Source organism: Larus michahellis, unplaced genomic scaffold (assembly GCF_964199755.1).
Source record: "Larus michahellis unplaced genomic scaffold, bLarMic1.1 SCAFFOLD_57, whole genome shotgun sequence".
Taxonomy (NCBI): domain Eukaryota; kingdom Metazoa; phylum Chordata; class Aves; order Charadriiformes; family Laridae; genus Larus; species Larus michahellis.
The window spans coordinates 41,521-63,841 of record NW_027436088.1 but is presented as its reverse complement, the minus strand read 5'-3'; the positions used below and the strand labels follow the sequence as shown (position 1 = coordinate 63,841).

At 54.8% G+C, this 22,321-nt stretch overlaps 1 protein-coding gene and 1 long non-coding RNA gene across 2 annotated transcripts; both read left to right on the top strand.

The window, feature by feature from the left end:
• Positions 1-15,544: 15,544 nt before the first annotated feature.
• Positions 15,545-19,007, top strand: LOC141736921 (protein NDRG2-like; the record flags this gene model as incomplete). Its single annotated transcript, XM_074571570.1, has 8 exons — positions 15,545-15,678; positions 16,668-16,730; positions 16,811-16,871; positions 17,528-17,614; positions 18,071-18,127; positions 18,343-18,437; positions 18,784-18,828; positions 18,938-19,007. Coding segments are annotated over 8 exons (612 nt in total), but the record flags the coding sequence as incomplete, so codon positions are not given.
• A 113-nt stretch (positions 19,008-19,120) lies between these two features.
• On the top strand, positions 19,121-20,751 carry LOC141736922 (uncharacterized). Its single transcript, XR_012585083.1, has 5 exons — positions 19,121-19,156; positions 19,223-19,258; positions 19,671-19,722; positions 20,116-20,154; positions 20,731-20,751. It is a non-coding gene; the product is annotated as an uncharacterized LOC141736922 (long non-coding RNA).
• Positions 20,752-22,321: the final 1,570 nt, after the last annotated feature.

The following is a 22,321-nucleotide window of genomic DNA, read 5'->3' as shown; positions in this document are numbered from 1 at the left end:
ATATGTCAAGATGTGTGTTTGTTTTGAGGACGGCTCTCTGGAGAGTCTTAGCAAAGAGGTCACACAGATAATCAGAGCAATTCTCAGAGACACTGAGAACAAGCTCCACAATTCCCTCCTGGCACTTTCCCTGTAGGAGATACCGCAAGACGTTTCTGTATATTGGGCACAGCGCTCTGCACGGTGTTAGCAGAGACTTTCCCGGGACAGTGAAACCCTATGTCAGAGACACTGAGAAGAAGCCCCAATGTTCCCTCCAGGCACTTTCAGTGTGGGTGCCTTCTCCACGTGGTTCCTGGTTTCACTGCAGCTCTGAAGAGAATGTTAGCAAAGAGGTAACCGGGACAGTGAAAACAGTACTCAAAGACAGGGAGAGCAAGCTCTCTCTTGGCACTTTGGATGTGGGACATACAGCGAGATGTTTGCTGCTTTTGCGTTTGGCTGTTGGGAGATTTACAGCACAAAGATATCTAGTTGATTTGAAGCAGTTCCGAGAAAGTCTAAACATAATCCCCACTTCTCCCTCCTGGCACTTTCCATGTGGGAGATATAGCAGGATGTATATTGGTTTTGAGGACAACTCAATGGACAGTGTAGGGAGAAAACCTCCTGGCTCCTTGAATGCCGTTTCTGGAGACACTGCGATCAATGTGGGAGATATGTCAAGATGTGTGTTTGTTTTGAGGACGGCTCTCTGGAGAGTCTTAGCAAAGAGGTCACACAGATAATCAGAGCAATTCTCAGAGACACTGAGAACAAGCTCCGCAATTCCCTCCTGGCACTTTCCCTGTAGGAGATACCGCAAGACGTTTCTGTATAATGGGCACAGCGCGCTGCACGGTGTTAGCAGAGACTTTCCCGGGACAGTGAAACCCTATGTCAGAGACACTGAGAAGAAGCCCCAATGTTCCCTCCAGGCACTTTCAGTGTGGGTGCCTTCTCCACGTGGTTCCTGGTTTCACTGCAGCTCTGAAGAGAATGTTAGCAAAGAGGTAACCGGGACAGTGAAAACAGTACTCAAAGACAGGGAGAGCAAGCTCTCTCTTGGCACTTTGGATGTGGGACATACAGCGAGATGTTTGCTGCTTTTGCGTTTGGCTGTTGGGAGATTTACAGCACAAAGATATCTAGTTGATTTGAAGCAGTTCCGAGAAAGTCTAAACATAATCCCCACTTCTCCCTCCTGGCGCTTTCCATGTGGGAGATATAGCAGGATGTATATTGGTTTTGAGGACAACTCAATGGACAGTGTAGGGAGAAAACCTCCTGGCTCCTTGAATGCCGTTTCTGGAGACACTGCGATCAATGTGGGAGATATGTCAAGATGTGTGTTTGTTTTGAGGACGGCTCTCTGGAGAGTCTTAGCAAAGAGGTCACACAGATAATGAGAGCAATTCTCAGAGACACTGAGAACAAGCTCGACAATTCCCTCCTGGCACTTTCCCTGTAGGAGATACCGCAAGACGTTTCTGTATATTGGGCACAGCGCTCTGCACGGTGTTAGCAGAGACTTTCCCGGGACAGTGAAACCCTATGTCAGAGACACTGAGAAGAAGCCCCAATGTTCCCTCCAGGCACTTTCAGTGTGGCTGCCTTCTCCACGTGGTTCCTGGTTTCACTGCAGCTCTGAAGAGAATGTTAGCAAAGAGGTAACCGGGACAGTGAAAACAGTACTCAAAGACAGGGAGAGCAAGCTCTCTCTTGGCACTTTGGATGTGGGACATACAGCGAGATGTATGCTGCTTTTGTGTTTGGCTGTTGGGAGATTTACAGCACAAAGATATCTAGTTGATTTGAAGCAGTTCCGAGAAAGTCTAAACATAATCCCCACTTCTCCCTCCTGGCACTTTCCATGTGGGAGATATAGCAGGATGTATATTGGTTTTGAGGACAACTCAATGGACAGTGTAGGGAGAAAACCTCCTGGCTCCTTGAATGCCGTTCCTGGAGACACTGCGATCAATGTGGGAGATATGTCAAGATGTGTGTTTGTTTTGAGGACGGCTCTCTGGAGCGTCTTAGCAAAGAGGTCACACAGATAATGAGAGCAATTCTCAGAGACACTGAGAACAAGCTCGACAATTCCCTCCTGGCACTTTCCCTGTAGGAGATACCGCAAGACGTTTCTGTATATTGGGCACAGCGCTCTGCACGGTGTTAGCAGAGACTTTCCCGGGACAGTGAAACCCCATGTCAGAGACACTGAGAAGAAGCCCCAATGTTCCCTCCAGGCACTTTCAGTGTGGGTGCCTTCTCCACGTGGTTCCTGGTTTCACTGCAGCTCTGAAGAGAATGTTAGCAAAGAGGTAACCGGGACAGTGAAAACAGTACTCAAAGACAGGGAGAGCAAGCTCTCTCTTGGCACTTTGGATGTGGGACATACAGCGAGATGTTTGCTGCTTTTGCGTTTGGCTGTTGGGAGATTTACAGCACAAAGATATCTAGTTGATTTGAAGCAGTTCCGAGAAAGTCTAAACATAATCCCCACTTCTCCCTCCTGGCACTTTCCATGTGGGAGATATAGCAGGATGTGTATTGGTTTTGAGGACAACTCAATGGACAGTGTAGGGAGAAAACCTCCTGGCTCCTTGAATGCCGTTCCTGGAGACACTGCGATCAATGTGGGAGATATGTCAAGATGTGTGTTTGTTTTGAGGACGGCTCTCTGGAGAGTCTTAGCAAAGAGGTCACACAGATAATGAGAGCAATTCTCAGAGACACTGAGAACAAGCTCCACAATTCCCTCCTGGCACTTTCCCTGTAGGAGATACCGCAAGACGTTTCTGTATATTGGGCACAGCGCTCTGCAGCGTGTTAGCAGAGACTTTCCCGGGACAGTGAAACCCTATGTCAGAGACACTGAGAAGAAGCCCCAATGTTCCCTCCAGGCACTTTCAGTGTGGGTGCCTTCTCCACGTGGTTCCTGGTTTCACTGCAGCTCTGAAGAGAATGTTAGCAAAGAGGTAACCGGGACAGTGAAAACAGTACTCAAAGACAGGGAGAGCAAGCTCTCTCTTGGCACTTTGGATGTGGGACATACAGCGAGATGTTTGCTGCTTTTGCGTTTGGCTGTTGGGAGATTTACAGCACAAAGATATCTAGTTGATTTGACAGTTCCGAGAAAGTCTAAACATAATCCCCACTTCTCCCTCCTGGCACTTTCCGTGTGGGAGATATAGCAGGATGTATATTGGTTTTGAGGACAACTCAATGGACAGTGTAGGGAGAAAACCTCCTGGCTCCTTGAATGCCGTTCCTGGAGACACTGCGATCAATGTGGGAGATATGTCAAGATGTGTGTTTGTTTTGAGGACGGCTCTCTGGAGCGTCTTAGCAAAGAGGTCACACAGATAATGAGAGCAATTCTCAGAGACACTGAGAACAAGCTCCACAATTCCCTCCTGGCACTTTCCCTGTAGGAGATACCGCAAGACGTTTCTGTATATTGGGCACAGCGCTCTGCACGGTGTTAGCAGAGACTTTCCCGGGACAGTGAAACCCTATGTCAGAGACACTGAGAAGAAGCCCCAATGTTCCCTCCAGGCACTTTCAGTGTGGGTGCCTTCTCCACGTGGTTCCTGGTTTCACTGCAGCTCTGAAGAGAATGTTAGCAAAGAGGTAACCGGGACAGTGAAAACAGTACTCAAAGACAGGGAGAGCAAGCTCTCTCTTGGCACTTTGGATGTGGGACATACAGCGAGATGTTTGCTGCTTTTGCGTTTGGCTGTTGGGAGATTTACAGCACAAAGATATCTAGTTGATTTGAAGCAGTTCCGAGAAAGTCTAAACATAATCCCCACTTCTCCCTCCTGGCACTTTCCATGTGGGAGATATAGCAGGATGTATATTGGTTTTGAGGACAACTCAATGGACAGTGTAGGGAGAAAACCTCCTGGCTCCTTGAATGCCGTTCCTGGAGACACTGCGATCAATGTGGGAGATATGTCAAGATGTGTGTTTGTTTTGAGGACGGCTCTCTGGAGCGTCTTAGCAAAGAGGTCACACAGATAATGAGAGCAATTCTCAGAGACACTGAGAACAAGCTCCACAATTCCCTCCTGGCACTTTCCCTGTAGGAGATACCGCAAGACGTTTCTGTATATTGGGCACAGCGCTCTGCACGGTGTTAGCAGAGACTTTCCCGGGACAGTGAAACCCTATGTCAGAGACACTGAGAAGAAGCCCCAATGTTCCCTCCAGGCACTTTCAGTGTGGGTGCCTTCTCCACGTGGTTCCTGGTTTCACTGCAGCTCTGAAGAGAATGTTAGCAAAGAGGTAACCGGGACAGTGAAAACAGTACTCAAAGACAGGGAGAGCAAGCTCTCTCTTGGCACTTTGGATGTGGGACATACAGCGAGATGTTTGCTGCTTTTGCGTTTGGCTGTTGGGAGATTTACAGCACAAAGATATCTAGTTGATTTGAAGCAGTTCCGAGAAAGTCTAAACATAATCCCCACTTCTCCCTCCTGGCACTTTCCATGTGGGAGATATAGCAGGATGTATATTGGTTTTGAGGACAACTCAATGGACAGTGTAGGGAGAAAACCTCCTGGCTCCTTGAATGCCGTTCCTGGAGACACTGCGATCAATGTGGGAGATATGTCAAGATGTGTGTTTGTTTTGAGGACGGCTCTCTGGAGAGTCTTAGCAAAGAGGTCACACAGATAATGAGAGCAATTCTCAGAGACACTGAGAACAAGCTCCACAATTCCCTCCTGGCACTTTCCCTGTAGGAGATACCGCAAGACGTTTCTGTATATTGGGCACAGCGCTCTGCAGCGTGTTAGCAGAGACTTTCCCGGGACAGTGAAACCCTATGTCAGAGACACTGAGAAGAAGCCCCAATGTTCCCTCCAGGCACTTTCAGTGTGGGTGCCTTCTCCACGTGGTTCCTGGTTTCACTGCAGCTCTGAAGAGAATGTTAGCAAAGAGGTAACCGGGACAGTGAAAACAGTACTCAAAGACAGGGAGAGCAAGCTCTCTCTTGGCACTTTGGATGTGGGACATACAGCGAGATGTTTGCTGCTTTTGCGTTTGGCTGTTGGGAGATTTACAGCACAAAGATATCTAGTTGATTTGACAGTTCCGAGAAAGTCTAAACATAATCCCCACTTCTCCCTCCTGGCACTTTCCGTGTGGGAGATATAGCAGGATGTATATTGGTTTTGAGGACAACTCAATGGACAGTGTAGGGAGAAAACCTCCTGGCTCCTTGAATGCCGTTCCTGGAGACACTGCGATCAATGTGGGAGATATGTCAAGATGTGTGTTTGTTTTGAGGACGGCTCTCTGGAGCGTCTTAGCAAAGAGGTCACACAGATAATCAGAGCAATTCTCAGAGACACTGAGAACAAGCTCCACAATTCCCTCCTGGCACTTTCCCTGTAGGAGATACCGCAAGACGTTTCTGTATATTGGGCACAGCGCTCTGCACGGTGTTAGCAGAGACTTTCCCGGGACAGTGAAACCCTATGTCAGAGACACTGAGAAGAAGCCCCAATGTTCCCTCCAGGCACTTTCAGTGTGGGTGCCTTCTCCACGTGGTTCCTGGTTTCACTGCAGCTCTGAAGAGAATGTTAGCAAAGAGGTAACCGGGACAGTGAAAACAGTACTCAAAGACAGGGAGAGCAAGCTCTCTCTTGGCACTTTGGATGTGGGACATACAGCGAGATGTTTGCTGCTTTTGCGTTTGGCTGTTGGGAGATTTACAGCACAAAGATATCTAGTTGATTTGAAGCAGTTCCGAGAAAGTCTAAACATAATCCCCACTTCTCCCTCCTGGCACTTTCCATGTGGGAGATATAGCAGGATGTATATTGGTTTTGAGGACAACTCAATGGACAGTGTAGGGAGAAAAGGTCCTGGCTCCTTGAATGCCGTTTCTGGAGACACTGCGATCAATGTGGGAGATATGTCAAGATGTGTGTTTGTTTTGAGGACGGCTCTCTGGAGAGTCTTAGCAAAGAGGTCACACAGATAATGAGAGCAATTCTCAGAGACACTGAGAACAAGCTCCACAATTCCCTCCTGGCACTTTCCCTGTAGGAGATACCGCAAGACGTTTCTGTATATTGGGCACAGCGCTCTGCAGCGTGTTAGCAGAGACTTTCCCGGGACAGTGAAACCCTATGTCAGAGACACTGAGAAGAAGCCCCAATGTTCCCTCCAGGCACTTTCAGTGTGGGTGCCTTCTCCACGTGGTTCCTGGTTTCACTGCAGCTCTGAAGAGAATGTTAGCAAAGAGGTAACCGGGACAGTGAAAACAGTACTCAAAGACAGGGAGAGCAAGCTCTCTCTTGGCACTTTGGATGTGGGACATACAGCGAGATGTTTGCTGCTTTTGCGTTTGGCTGTTGGGAGATTTACAGCACAAAGATATCTAGTTGATTTGAAGCAGTTCCGAGAAAGTCTAAACATAATCCCCACTTCTCCCTCCTGGCACTTTCCATGTGGGAGATATAGCAGGATGTATATTGGTTTTGAGGACAACTCAATGGACAGTGTAGGGAGAAAACCTCCTGGCTCCTTGAATGCCGTTCCTGGAGACACTGCGATCAATGTGGGAGATATGTCAAGATGTGTGTTTGTTTTGAGGACGGCTCTCTGGAGAGTCTTAGCAAAGAGGTCACACAGATAATGAGAGCAATTCTCAGAGACACTGAGAACAAGCTCGACAATTCCCTCCTGGCACTTTCCCTGTAGGAGATACCGCAAGACGTTTCTGTATATTGGGCACAGCGCTCTGCACGGTGTTAGCAGAGACTTTCCCGGGACAGTGAAACCCTATGTCAGAGACACTGAGAAGAAGCCCCAATGTTCCCTCCAGGCACTTTCAGTGTGGGTGCCTTCTCCACGTGGTTCCTGGTTTCACTGCAGCTCTGAAGAGAATGTTAGCAAAGAGGTAACCGGGACAGTGAAAACAGTACTCAAAGACAGGGAGAGCAAGCTCTCTCTTGGCACTTTGGATGTGGGACATACAGCGAGATGTTTGCTGCTTTTGCGTTTGGCTGTTGGGAGATTTACAGCACAAAGATATCTAGTTGATTTGAAGCAGTTCCGAGAAAGTCTAAACATAATCCCCACTTCTCCCTCCTGGCACTTTCCATGTGGGAGATATAGCAGGATGTATATTGGTTTTGAGGACAACTCAATGGACAGTGTAGGGAGAAAAGGTCCTGGCTCCTTGAATGCCGTTTCTGGAGACACTGCGATCAATGTGGGAGATATGTCAAGATGTGTGTTTGTTTTGAGGACGGCTCTCTGGAGAGTCTTAGCAAAGAGGTCACACAGATAATGAGAGCAATTCTCAGAGACACTGAGAACAAGCTCCACAATTCCCTCCTGGCACTTTCCCTGTAGGAGATACCGCAAGACGTTTCTGTATATTGGGCACAGCGCTCTGCAGCGTGTTAGCAGAGACTTTCCCGGGACAGTGAAACCCTATGTCAGAGACACTGAGAAGAAGCCCCAATGTTCCCTCCAGGCACTTTCAGTGTGGGTGCCTTCTCCACGTGGTTCCTGGTTTCACTGCAGCTCTGAAGAGAATGTTAGCAAAGAGGTAACCGGGACAGTGAAAACAGTACTCAAAGACAGGGAGAGCAAGCTCTCTCTTGGCACTTTGGATGTGGGACATACAGCGAGATGTTTGCTGCTTTTGCGTTTGGCTGTTGGGAGATTTACAGCACAAAGATATCTAGTTGATTTGAAGCAGTTCCGAGAAAGTCTAAACATAATCCCCACTTCTCCCTCCTGGCACTTTCCATGTGGGAGATATAGCAGGATGTATATTGGTTTTGAGGACAACTCAATGGACAGTGTAGGGAGAAAACCTCCTGGCTCCTTGAATGCCGTTCCTGGAGACACTGCGATCAATGTGGGAGATATGTCAAGATGTGTGTTTGTTTTGAGGACGGCTCTCTGGAGCGTCTTAGCAAAGAGGTCACACAGATAATGAGAGCAATTCTCAGAGACACTGAGAACAAGCTCCACAATTCCCTCCTGGCACTTTCCCTGTAGGAGATACCGCAAGACGTTTCTGTATATTGGGCACAGCGCTCTGCACGGTGTTAGCAGAGACTTCCCCGGGACAGTGAAACCCTATGTCAGAGACACTGAGAAGAAGCCCCAATGTTCCCTCCAGGCACTTTCAGTGTGGGTGCCTTCTCCACGTGGTTCCTGGTTTCACTGCAGCTCTGAAGAGAATGTTAGCAAAGAGGTAACCGGGACAGTGAAAACAGTACTCAAAGACAGGGAGAGCAAGCTCTCTCTTGGCACTTTGGATGTGGGACATACAGCGAGATGTTTGCTGCTTTTGCGTTTGGCTGTTGGGAGATTTACAGCACAAAGATATCTAGTTGATTTGAAGCAGTTCCGAGAAAGTCTAAACATAATCCCCACTTCTCCCTCCTGGCACTTTCCATGTGGGAGATATAGCAGGATGTATATTGGTTTTGAGGACAACTCAATGGACAGTGTAGGGAGAAAAGGTCCTGGCTCCTTGAATGCCGTTTCTGGAGACACTGCGATCAATGTGGGAGATATGTCAAGATGTGTGTTTGTTTTGAGGACGGCTCTCTGGAGAGTCTTAGCAAAGAGGTCACACAGATAATGAGAGCAATTCTCAGAGACACTGAGAACAAGCTCCACAATTCCCTCCTGGCACTTTCCCTGTAGGAGATACCGCAAGACGTTTCTGTATATTGGGCACAGCGCTCTGCAGCGTGTTAGCAGAGACTTTCCCGGGACAGTGAAACCCTATGTCAGAGACACTGAGAAGAAGCCCCAATGTTCCCTCCAGGCACTTTCAGTGTGGGTGCCTTCTCCACGTGGTTCCTGGTTTCACTGCAGCTCTGAAGAGAATGTTAGCAAAGAGGTAACCGGGACAGTGAAAACAGTACTCAAAGACAGGGAGAGCAAGCTCTCTCTTGGCACTTTGGATGTGGGACATACAGCGAGATGTTTGCTGCTTTTGCGTTTGGCTGTTGGGAGATTTACAGCACAAAGATATCTAGTTGATTTGAAGCAGTTCCGAGAAAGTCTAAACATAATCCCCACTTCTCCCTCCTGGCACTTTCCATGTGGGAGATATAGCAGGATGTATATTGGTTTTGAGGACAACTCAATGGACAGTGTAGGGAGAAAACCTCCTGGCTCCTTGAATGCCGTTCCTGGAGACACTGCGATCAATGTGGGAGATATGTCAAGATGTGTGTTTGTTTTGAGGACGGCTCTCTGGAGCGTCTTAGCAAAGAGGTCACACAGATAATGAGAGCAATTCTCAGAGACACTGAGAACAAGCTCCACAATTCCCTCCTGGCACTTTCCCTGTAGGAGATACCGCAAGACGTTTCTGTATATTGGGCACAGCGCTCTGCACGGTGTTAGCAGAGACTTCCCCGGGACAGTGAAACCCTATGTCAGAGACACTGAGAAGAAGCCCCAATGTTCCCTCCAGGCACTTTCAGTGTGGGTGCCTTCTCCACGTGGTTCCTGGTTTCACTGCAGCTCTGAAGAGAATGTTAGCAAAGAGGTAACCGGGACAGTGAAAACAGTACTCAAAGACAGGGAGAGCAAGCTCTCTCTTGGCACTTTGGATGTGGGACATACAGCGAGATGTTTGCTGCTTTTGCGTTTGGCTGTTGGGAGATTTACAGCACAAAGATATCTAGTTGATTTGAAGCAGTTCCGAGAAAGTCTAAACATAATCCCCACTTCTCCCTCCTGGCACTTTCCATGTGGGAGATATAGCAGGATGTATATTGGTTTTGAGGACAACTCAATGGACAGTGTAGGGAGAAAACCTCCTGGCTCCTTGAATGCCGTTTCTGGAGACACTGCGATCAATGTGGGAGATATGTCAAGATGTGTGTTTGTTTTGAGGACGGCTCTCTGGAGAGTCTTAGCAAAGAGGTCACACAGATAATCAGAGCAATTCTCAGAGACACTGAGAACAAGCTCCACAATTCCCTCCTGGCACTTTCCCTGTAGGAGATACCGCAAGACGTTTCTGTATATTGGGCACAGCGCTCTGCACGGTGTTAGCAGAGACTTTCCCGGGACAGTGAAACCCTATGTCAGAGACACTGAGAAGAAGCCCCAATGTTCCCTCCAGGCACTTTCAGTGTGGGTGCCTTCTCCACGTGGTTCCTGGTTTCACTGCAGCTCTGAAGAGAATGTTAGCAAAGAGGTAACCGGGACAGTGAAAACAGTACTCAAAGACAGGGAGAGCAAGCTCTCTCTTGGCACTTTGGATGTGGGACATACAGCGAGATGTTTGCTGCTTTTGCGTTTGGCTGTTGGGAGATTTACAGCACAAAGATATCTAGTTGATTTGAAGCAGTTCCGAGAAAGTCTAAACATAATCCCCACTTCTCCCTCCTGGCACTTTCCATGTGGGAGATATAGCAGGATGTATATTGGTTTTGAGGACAACTCAATGGACAGTGTAGGGAGAAAACCTCCTGGCTCCTTGAATGCCGTTCCTGGAGACACTGCGATCAATGTGGGAGATATGTCAAGATGTGTGTTGGTTTTGAGGACGTCTCTCTGGAGCGTCTTAGCAAAGAGGTCACACAGATAATGAGAGCAATTCTCAGAGACACTGAGAACAAGCTCCGCAATTCCCTCCTGGCACTTTCCCTGTAGGAGATACCGCAAGACGTTTCTGTATATTGGGCACAGCGCTCTGCACGGTGTTAGCAGAGACTTTCCCGGGACAGTGAAACCCTATGTCAGAGACACTGAGAAGAAGCCCCAATGTTCCCTCCAGGCACTTTCAGTGTGGGTGCCTTCTCCACGTGGTTCCTGGTTTCACTGCAGCTCTGAAGAGAATGTTAGCAAAGAGGTAACCGGGACAGTGAAAACAGTACTCAAAGACAGGGAGAGCAAGCTCTCTCTTGGCACTTTGGATGTGGGACATACAGCGAGATGTTTGCTGCTTTTGCGTTTGGCTGTTGGGAGATTTACAGCACAAAGATATCTAGTTGATTTGAAGCAGTTCCGAGAAAGTCTAAACATAATCCCCACTTCTCCCTCCTGGCACTTTCCATGTGGGAGATATAGCAGGATGTATATTGGTTTTGAGGACAACTCAATGGACAGTGTAGGGAGAAAACCTCCTGGCTCCTTGAATGCCGTTTCTGGAGACACTGCGATCAATGTGGGAGATATGTCAAGATGTGTGTTTGTTTTGAGGACGGCTCTCTGGAGCGTCTTAGCAAAGAGGTCACACAGATAATGAGAGCAATTCTCAGAGACACTGAGAACAAGCTCCACAATTCCCTCCTGGCACTTTCCCTGTAGGAGATACCGCAAGACGTTTCTGTATATTGGGCACAGCGCTCTGCACGGTGTTAGCAGAGACTTCCCCGGGACAGTGAAACCCTATGTCAGAGACACTGAGAAGAAGCCCCAATGTTCCCTCCAGGCACTTTCAGTGTGGGTGCCTTCTCCACGTGGTTCCTGGTTTCACTGCAGCTCTGAAGAGAATGTTAGCAAAGAGGTAACCGGGACAGTGAAAACAGTACTCAAAGACAGGGAGAGCAAGCTCTCTCTTGGCACTTTGGATGTGGGACATACAGCGAGATGTTTGCTGCTTTTGCGTTTGGCTGTTGGGAGATTTACAGCACAAAGATATCTAGTTGATTTGAAGCAGTTCCGAGAAAGTCTAAACATAATCCCCACTTCTCCCTCCTGGCACTTTCCATGTGGGAGATATAGCAGGATGTATATTGGTTTTGAGGACAACTCAATGGACAGTGTAGGGAGAAAACCTCCTGGCTCCTTGAATGCCGTTCCTGGAGACACTGTGATCAATGTGGGAGATATGTCAAGATGTGTGTTTGTTTTGAGGACGGCTCTCTGGAGAGTCTTAGCAAAGAGGTCACACAGATAATGAGAGCAATTCTCAGAGACACTGAGAACAAGCTCCACAATTCCCTCCTGGCACTTTCCCTGTAGGAGATACCGCAAGACGTTTCTGTATATTGGGCACAGCGCTCTGCACGGTGTTAGCAGAGACTTTCCCGGGACAGTGAAACCCTATGTCAGAGACACTGAGAAGAAGCCCCAATGTTCCCTCCAGGCACTTTCAGTGTGGGTGCCTTCTCCACGTGGTTCCTGGTTTCACTGCAGCTCTGAAGAGAATGTTAGCAAAGAGGTAACCGGGACAGTGAAAACAGTACTCAAAGACAGGGAGAGCAAGCTCTCTCTTGGCACTTTGGATGTGGGACATACAGCGAGATGTTTGCTGCTTTTGCGTTTGGCTGTTGGGAGATTTACAGCACAAAGATATCTAGTTGATTTGAAGCAGTTCCGAGAAAGTCTAAACATAATCCCCACTTCTCCCTCCTGGCACTTTCCATGTGGGAGATATAGCAGGATGTATATTGGTTTTGAGGACAACTCAATGGACAGTGTAGGGAGAAAAGGTCCTGGCTCCTTGAATGCCGTTTCTGGAGACACTGCGATCAATGTGGGAGATATGTCAAGATGTGTGTTTGTTTTGAGGACGGCTCTCTGGAGAGTCTTAGCAAAGAGGTCACACAGATAATGAGAGCAATTCTCAGAGACACTGAGAACAAGCTCCACAATTCCCTCCTGGCACTTTCCCTGTAGGAGATACCGCAAGACGTTTCTGTATATTGGGCACAGCGCTCTGCAGCGTGTTAGCAGAGACTTTCCCGGGACAGTGAAACCCTATGTCAGAGACACTGAGAAGAAGCCCCAATGTTCCCTCCAGGCACTTTCAGTGTGGGTGCCTTCTCCACGTGGTTCCTGGTTTCACTGCAGCTCTGAAGAGAATGTTAGCAAAGAGGTAACCGGGACAGTGAAAACAGTACTCAAAGACAGGGAGAGCAAGCTCTCTCTTGGCACTTTGGATGTGGGACATACAGCGAGATGTTTGCTGCTTTTGCGTTTGGCTGTTGGGAGATTTACAGCACAAAGATATCTAGTTGATTTGAAGCAGTTCCGAGAAAGTCTAAACATAATCCCCACTTCTCCCTCCTGGCACTTTCCATGTGGGAGATATAGCAGGATGTATATTGGTTTTGAGGACAACTCAATGGACAGTGTAGGGAGAAAACCTCCTGGCTCCTTGAATGCCGTTTCTGGAGACACTGCGATCAATGTGGGAGATATGTCAAGATGTGTGTTGGTTTTGAGGACGTCTCTCTGGAGAGTCTTAGCAAAGAGGTCACACGGATAATCAGAGCAATTCTCAGAGACACTGAGAACAAGCTCCGCAATTCCCTCCTGGCACTTTCCCTGTAGGAGATACCGCAAGACGTTTCTGTATATTGGGCACAGCACTCTGCACGGTGTTAGCAGAGACTTTCCCGGGACAGTGAAACCCTATGTCAGAGACACTGAGAAGAAGCCCCAATGTTCCCTCCAGGCACTTTCAGTGTGGGTGCCTTCTCCACGTGGTTCCTGGTTTCACTGCAGCTCTGAAGAGAATGTTAGCAAAGAGGTAACCGGGACAGTGAAAACAGTACTCAAAGACAGGGAGAGCAAGCTCTCTCTTGGCACTTTGGATGTGGGACATACAGCGAGATGTTTGCTGCTTTTGCGTTTGGCTGTTGGGAGATTTACAGCACAAAGATATCTAGTTGATTTGAAGCAGTTCCGAGAAAGTCTAAACATAATCCCCACTTCTCCCTCCTGGCACTTTCCATGTGGGAGATATAGCAGGATGTATATTGGTTTTGAGGACAACTCAATGGACAGTGTAGGGAGAAAACCTCCTGGCTCCTTGAATGCCGTTTCTGGAGACACTGCGATCAATGTGGGAGATATGTCAAGATGTGTGTTTGTTTTGAGGACGGCTCTCTGGAGAGTCTTAGCAAAGAGGTCACACAGATAATCAGAGCAATTCTCAGAGACACTGAGAACAAGCTCCGCAATTCCCTCCTGGCACTTTCCCTGTAGGAGATACCGCAAGACGTTTCTGTATATTGGGCACAGCGCTCTGCACGGTGTTAGCAGAGACTTTCCCGGGACAGTGAAACCCTATGTCAGAGACACTGAGAAGAAGCCCCAATGTTCCCTCCAGGCACTTTCAGTGTGGGTGCTTTCTCCACGTGGTTCCTGGTTTCACTGCAGCTCTGAAGAGAATGTTAGCCAAGAGGTAACCGGGACAGTGAAAACAGTACTCAAAGACAGGGAGAGCAAGCTCTCTCTTGGCACTTTGGATGTGGGACATACAGCGAGATGTTTGCTGCTTTTGCGTTTGGCTGTTGGGAGATTTACAGCACAAAGATATCTAGTTGATTTGAAGCAGTTCCGAGAAAGTCTAAACATAATCCCCACTTCTCCCTCCTGGCACTTTCCATGTGGGAGATATAGCAGGATGTATATTGGTTTTAAGGAACTGTCCCCGGAGAGTGTGGGCAGAAAAATTCCTGGCTCCTTGAATGCCGTTTCTGGAGACACTGCGATCAATGTGGGAGATATGTCAAGATGTGTGTTTGTTTTGAGGACGGCTCTCTGGAGAGTCTTAGCAAAGAGGTCACACGGATAATCAGAGCAATTCTCAGAGACACTGAGACCAAGCTCCACAATTCCCTCCTGGCACTTTCCCTGTAGGAGATACCGCAAGACGTTTCTGTATATTGGGCACAGCGCTCTGCACGGTGTTAGCAGAGACTTTCCCGGGACAGTGAAACCCTATGTCAGAGACACTGAGAAGAAGCCCCAATGTTCCCTCCAGGCACTTTCAGTGTGGGTGCCTTCTCCACGTGGTTCCTGGTTTCACTGCAGCTCTGAAGAGAATGTTAGCAAAGAGGTAACCGGGACAGTGAAAACAGTACTCAAAGACAGGGAGAGCAAGCTCTTCTAGATGGGGGACCAGGCCCACACATGGGGGGCCCAGACCCAGAGATGGGGGTTCCAGACCCACAGATGGGGGTCCCAGACCTGGAGATGGGGGTTCTAGACCCACACCTGGGGGTCCCAAACCCATAGATGGGGGACCAGGCCCAGAGATGGGGGGACAGACCCACACATGGGGGGCCCAGACCCAGAGATGGGGGACCAGGGCCACACCTGGGGGTTCTAGACCCATAGAGGTGGGTCCCAGAGCCACACATGGGGGGCCCAGACCCATAGATGGGGGACCAGGCTCACACACGGGGGGCCCAGACCCAGAGGTGGGGGGACGGACCCACACATGGGGGGCCCAGACCCAGAGACGGGTGTTCCAGACCCACACCTGGGGGTCCCAGACCTGGAGATAGGGGTTCTAGACCCACACCAGGGGGTCCAAGACCCATAGATGGGGGACCCAGACCCAGAGATGGGGGGACAGACCCACAGGTGGGGGTCCCAGCCCCATAGATGTGTGTGCCCCTGGACACCTGGGTCCCCTCTGCCCCATAGATCCGGGTCCAGCCCCATAGGTGGGGGTCCCCCCGGCCACCTGGGTCCCCTCCCCAGTCCCCTGGGTCCCCCCTCCCCGGGCACCTGGGGCCCTTCCATCCCTTCCCTGGCCCCATGGGTGCCCCCTGCCCCACGGCCGTGGGTCCAGCCCCATAGCCGTGGGGTGGGGCTGTCCCCAGACGAGTCGTGCTTCACCCCGCTCTTCGCCCACGAGGAGATGGGGGAGATCGTCAAGAACTTCCTGGTGGTCCACGTCGACCCCCCCGGCATGGAGGAGGGCGCCCCCCCCTACCCCCCAGGGTGCAACCCACGGCGCCCCGCGACCCCCATCGCCCGCCCCCCAACCCCCCCCTCCCCCAGCCCCGCTGATCCCGCCCCGCTTGATCCCGCTTGAACCCTTGATTGACCACCTTGAGTCTCCGTTGCCCCTCCCCGTTGGCCCCGCTGACCCCCAAGTTGGCCCCGCTGACCCACAGTTGACCTCCCATGATCCCATTGACCCCCAAGTTGGCCCCACTGACCCACAGTTGACCTCCCATGATCCCATTGACCCCCAAGTTGGCCCCATTGACCCCACCGACCCCCGAGTTGACCCTGTTGGCCCCCCAGTTGGCTTCACTGACCCCCAAGTTGGCCCCACCGACCTCCCGGTTAACCCCAGTGACCCCCAAGTTGGCCCCGCTGACCCACAGTTGACCTCCCATGATCCCATTGACCCCCAAGTTGGCCCCGTTGACCCCACCGACCCCTGAGTTGACCCTGTTGGCCCCCCAGTTGGCTTCATTGACCCCCAAGTTGGCCCCGCTGACCCCCAAGTTGGCCCCGTTGACCCACAGTTGACCTCCCATGATCCCATTGACCCCACCGACCCCCGAGTTGACCCTGTTGGCCCCCCAGTTGGCTTCATTGACCCCCAAGTTGGCCCCGCTGACCCCCAAGTTGGCCCCGCTGACCCACAGTTGACCTCCCATGATCCCATTGACCCCACCGACCCCCGAGTTGACCCTATTGGCCCCCCAGTTGGCTTCATTGACCCCCAAGTTGGCCCCACCGACCTCCCGGTTGACCCCAGTGACCCCCAAGTTGGCCCCGCTGACCCCCAAGTTGGCCCCGCTGACCCACAGTTGACCTCCCATGATCCCATTGACCCCCAAGTTGGCCCCGTTGACCCACAGTTGACCTCCCATGATCCCATTGACCCCCAAGCTGGCCCCATTGACCCCACCAACCCCCGAGTTGACCCCGTTGACCCCCTGTCACCCCCCCGTTGACCCCCCCCTGCCCCCCAGGTACCAGTACCCCTCGCTGGAGCAACTGGCCGAGATGATCCCCTGCATCCTCCAGTACCTCAAGTGAGTTGGGGGGCTGCCCCATAGCGGGGGGGGGGGGTCAGGATGACCTTGACCTCGTGACACTCCACCCCCGCCCCCAGCATCGCCAGCATCATCGGGATGGGGGTGGGGGCCGGCGCCTTCGTCCTGGCGAAATTTGGGGTGAGTGGGGCTGGGGGGGGGGGGGGCACATGGAGGGGCTCGGGGGTGGTTATGGGGCATCTTGGGGGGGGGAGATCTGTGGGTCCTTGGAGGGGGGGTCCTGAGGGTCTCTGGGGGGGGTGTATGGGGCATCTGGGGGGGGTTCTGTGGGGTTCTGTGGGTCTCAGGGGGGCTATGGGTCACCTGGGGGGGATCTGTGGGTCTGGCGGGGGGGTTGCGGGGCATCTGGGGGGACACATGTGGGTCGGGGGGGGGGGGAGTGTCATTGTGGGTCTGGAGGGGGTTTGGGGGGGTTCCTTGGGGGAGAACTTGGGGGTCGCTGTGGGGCTGGAGGGATCTGGGGGGGTTCTGGAGGGGTCCTGAAGGGTCTCCGGGGGGGGAATTTGGGGGTCTGGGGGGGTCGCCGTGGGTCTGGAGGGCTCTGGGGGGGGAATCTATGGGGCTGGGGAGGTCGCTATGGGGCAGGGGGGTCGCTGTGGGGCAGGAGGGCCCTTGGGTGGGATCGCTGTGGGTCCGGAGGAGGTTTGAGGAGCTCCTGCGTTGGGTTCTTGGGGGTCACTGTGGGGCCGGCGGGGAATCTATGGGTCCGGGGAGGTGTCTATGTGGCAGAGAGGACCGCCGTGGGGCAGGAGGTGACCCCCGGCCCTGCCCCACAGCTGCTGCACCCCGAGGCGGTGGAGGGGCTGGTGCTGGTCAACATCGACCCCCAGGCCAAGGGCTGGATGGACTGGGCCGCGCACAAGGTGGGGCGGCCGTGGGGCGGCCATGGGGCGGCTGTGGGGCGCTCTAGTGGGTCTCCGTGGGCATATGGGGCACCTTTAGGTCTTCTATGGGTCTCCATGGGGCACCTATGGGTCACTTATGGGTCTCCATGGGGCTACGGAGCAGCCGCGGGTCACTTATGGGTCTCCACGGCGCTATGGGGCACCTCTAGATGTTCTGTGGGTCACTTACGGGTGTCCATGGGACTATGGGGCACCTATGGGTCCCGCCGGGTCCCTGTGGGTCCCACGGGTCTCTGTGGGTCCCATGGGTCCCAATGGGTCCCGTGGGTCTCTATGGGTCACTGTGGGTCTCTATGGGTCTTATGGGTCGCTATGGGTCTCTGTGGGTCCCATGGGTCCCTGTAGGTTCCATGGGTCCCGTGGCTCCTTATGGGTCGCTGTGGGTCCCATGGCGCCCCACTTGCTGCCCCACAGCTCTCGGGCCTGACGTCCTCCACCACCGACATGATCCTGGCCCATCTCTTCACCCAGGTGGGGCCGGGGGCACTTGTGGGGCCGGGGGGAGGAACTTGTGGGGCTGGGGGCATCAGTTATGGGTCCTGGGGGGTCACTTGTGGGTCGGTGGTGAGTCAGCCGTGGCCCTGGGGTGGGTCAGTTATGGGTCTCGGGGTGGGTTACGGGTCGGTTGTGGGTCCGGGGGAGCGGCGGGGGGTCAGTTGCGGCTCACTTGTGGGTCTGCCCCACAGGAGGAGCTGTCGGCCGCCCCCCCGGCCGTGCAGAGCAGCCGGGCCCGGCTGGGGGCGACCCCCAACGCCCCCCTGCTGTGGGGCATGTACAACAGGTGGGGGGCTGTGGGGCACTGGGAGGCACTGGGCTGTACTGGGGGGCACTGGGGGGGGGCTGTGGGGCACTGGGAGGGCACTGGGATATACTGGGAGGCACTGGGAGGGGGCTGTGGGGCACTGGGCTATACTGGGAGGCACTGGGAGGGGGCTGTGGGGCACTGGGAGGGACTGGGCTGTACTGGGGGGCACTAGGAGGGACTGGGCTGTACTGGGAGGCACTGGGAGGGCACTGGGCTATACTGGGAGGGCACCGGGGGGGCACCGGTGTGTACTGGTGTGTACTGGGGGCACTCACCGTGGCGGTGGCGGCTCCCTGCTCCTGCTCCTGCCGGGGCCGCGCAGCCGCGGTGACCTGGGCCTGGCGCGCAGCGGGGCCGGCAGCCTGCGGTGAGCGACCCCCCCTCGCCCCTCTGACCTTTGACCCCGTGCCTCCGGGATGGCCTCCGACCCCCCACAGTGACCTTTGACCCCCTCTCCCCTCCACCCCCCCCGAAAGCTGCCCCATGTTGCTGGTGGTGGGCGACGGCTCCCCCCACGAGGAGGCCGTGGTGAGTGACGTCACCTGACCCCGCCCCCCCGTGAGGTCACGTGCCGGGGTCACATGGCCCGTCCCGTGACCCTCGTGGAGTCACGTGACCCCCGCCACGGCCCGTCCCCCCCCCCCCAGGTGGAGTGCAATGCCAAGCTGGACCCCACCCAGACCTCCTTCCTCAAGGTGACCTTTGACCCCCCGACCCCGTAACCTTTGACCCCCTACACCGTGACCTTTGACACCTCACAGATGGCGGACGGAGGGGGGCAGCCCCAGCTCAGCCAGGTGAGGGGTCAAAGGTCACCAGCGCCAACGGGGGGGCGTGGCTTAAGGGGGAGGGGGCGTGGTCTGGGAGACTGAGGGGGCATGGCCTAAGGGGGGGCGTGGCCTGGCACCGGCCTTCTATGGGGAGCTGTAGGGGCAGGGCTTGGAAGGGAGGGGGCGTGGCGTAAGGGCGCACCAAAGCCATAGAAGGGGTTGGTTGGGGGGGGCGTGGCTAAGGGGGGAGGGGGCGTGGCCTCAGGGCGTCCCCCATATAAGGGGGGTGTGGGTGTGGTTTGAGGGGGAGGGGGCATAGCCTAAGGGGAGGGAGCGGGGCTTAAAGGGGAGGGGCCCCCTATGGGGGGGTTGGGGTGTGGCTTAAAGGGGGCGTGGCCTAAAGGGGCGTGGTCTTGACCCCCCCCCCCGCCCCCCCCAGCCGGCCAAGCTGACAGAGGCCTTCAAGTACTTCGTGCAGGGCATGGGCTACAGTGAGTACAATTAGTGCTCATTAATATTCATGAGAGCTCATTAACCCCCCCCCGCGGGGGTAATTAACCCCCCCCCCCCCCCCCCCCCGGGGAGAAATTAGCACCCAAGGAGGGGGGCAATTAATTGCCCTGGGGGGTAATGAAGACCCCCGGGGACAGCAATTAATGACCCCTGGGTTAATTAGTGCTCCGGGGGGGGTAATTAACTGCTTTTCCTGGGGTATAAATCTGCCCGAGGGGGTGGGGTGCATTATTAGCCCCCCTGCAGGTTAATTAATGGCCCTGGGGGGGTAATGAATGGCTACGGGGGGGGGGGGGGGGTGTGTGTGGGGGTAATCAGTGACCCGGGGGGGTAATTAATTGCTCCGGGGGGTTAATTACCCCGCCCCCCAGTCCCCCACGTCCTGGACCGCAAGCGCAGCGTGGGGCCAGGTAGGGAGAGACGTCAGCGATGACGTCAGCGGTGATGTCACGCGTGAGGCCACACCCTCCCCCCCCCGCCTCACGTCACCTCCCCCCTCCCCCTCCCCCCCTCCAACGTGTGACGGCACCGCCCCTTTGTGAGGTCACGTGTGATGTCACGGGGAGCACGAGGGGCGTGGCCTCGGGGAGGGGGCGTGGCCTCGGGGACGCCTCCCCTGCACTAACCCCGTGGGGGGCGTGGCCTAATAAAGGGGGCGTGTCCTGCAGCTCCGCACTAACCCCACTGGGGGCTTGGGGGCATGGCTTGCGGCAAGGGGGCGTGGCCTCCTCCCTTCCATTAACCCTATTGGAGCCGCTTGGAGGGGGCGGGGCCTGTTTCCTTGCGTTGGTGTGGGGCGGGGCTTCGGGGAGGGGGCGTGGCTTCGGGGAGGGGGCGTGGCCTACACCCCGGGGGCGGGGCCTGAGGGCATTTCCCCCTGCACTAACCCCCCTGGGGGGGGGGCGCTGCGGGGGGCGGGGGGGGCTCCAAGGGGCGGGGCTTGCGGGGCAGGGGGCGTGTCCCCTGACGCCACGCCCTCCCGGCAGTGGCGGCGGCGGCCATGACGCACCTCTCCCGCTTCCGCACCGCCTCCGTCTCCAGCTCCGCCTCCGGGGAGGGCGAGCGGGGCCGCAGCCGCACCCTCTCTCGGGGTAGCCTGGGGGGGGGGCGCCCCCGCCCCATAGACCCCGCCCCGCTTTGGGTTTGGAAGGCCACGGGAACCCCCCAAAAAAACGCACCCGGGAAGCGCCAAAACCACTCCAGGGTCCCGTCCCCCCCCCCAAGTCCCCCCCCAAACCCCCTTGGAACCCCCCCCCAAATCCATCCCCAACTCCCCCCCCTCCCGCCCCCAAAAACCCTGGGATGCCCCAAAACCACCCCAGGACCCCCAAAAATCCACCCAGGACCCCCCCAAATCTACCCAAGGCCTCCCTGAATCCCCCCCAACCCCACCCAGGACCCCCCAAATCTCTTGGGATGCCCCAAAACCACCCTGGGACCCCCCCCCCAAATCCCCCAGGACCCTCCAAATCCCCCAGGAACCCCCCAGAATGCAGACGAGAGTCCCCAGAACCACCACCCCCCCCAAGATCCATCCAGGACCCCCCCAAATCCCCTTGGGATGCCCCAAAACCCCCCCGGGAGCCCCCAAAAATCACCACAGGGATCCCCAAAAACCCCGGAACGGCTCAAAACCACCCCAGAACCTTCCAGAATTCCCCAAGACCCCCTCCCAAATCACCCCAGGGACCCCCAAAACCCTCACAATGCCCCTTCCCCCCCCAACCCCACCCAGGACCCTCCGAAAATCCCCTTGGGATCCCCCAAAACCACCCCGGGACCTTCCAAAATCGACCCCCCTCTACCCCCCCCCCCAAGCCACTCCGGAACCTCCAAAAACCCCCCAGAACTCCCCAAAACGCCCTGGGACCCCCCCCCCCCAAAATCCATCCAACGCCCCTCTGAAGCCCCCCAGGGACCCCCCCCAAAACCCCCTGGGATAACCCAAAACCATCCCGGGACGCCCAAACCCCCGAGAACCCCCCCCTCCCCAAAAAATACCCCCAAACCTCCTGGCACCCCCTAATGCTCCCTCAGCCACCCCCCCACCCCAATCACTTGGGACCCCCCCAATCTCCCCCCAGGATCCCCCTAGAGCCCCCAACCCCCCCTAGGGCACCCCAGGGCCCCGCAAAATCTCCCCTGAGACCCCCCAAGATCCCCAATAGCCCCCTGATGCCCCCCAGGACCCCCCAATACCCCCCCCAGACGCCTCTGGGACCCCCTGAGATCCCCAATAGCCCCCTGATACCCCCCAGGACCCCCAATACCCCCCCGAGACCCCCCCCAGGAGCCTCTGGGACCCCTTGAGACTCCCCAGGACCCCCCGACCCCCCTCAGGGATCGACCCCCACCCTCCCCCCCCCGGCCTCAAGCTGCAACCTTCGACCCCCGCCGGAGCCGGAGCCACGTCCGAGCGCGCACGGAGACCGCGTTCCCGGCGCCAGAACCGACTTTTAATCCCCCGCCCCGAGAAAACCGAATAAAGCGGCGGCGGCGGCCGCGGGCCGCACTGCGCAGGCGCGGCGCCCTCCGCCTCTTTAAAGGGACTCAGCGCGCCGGCGCGGATCCCTCCGC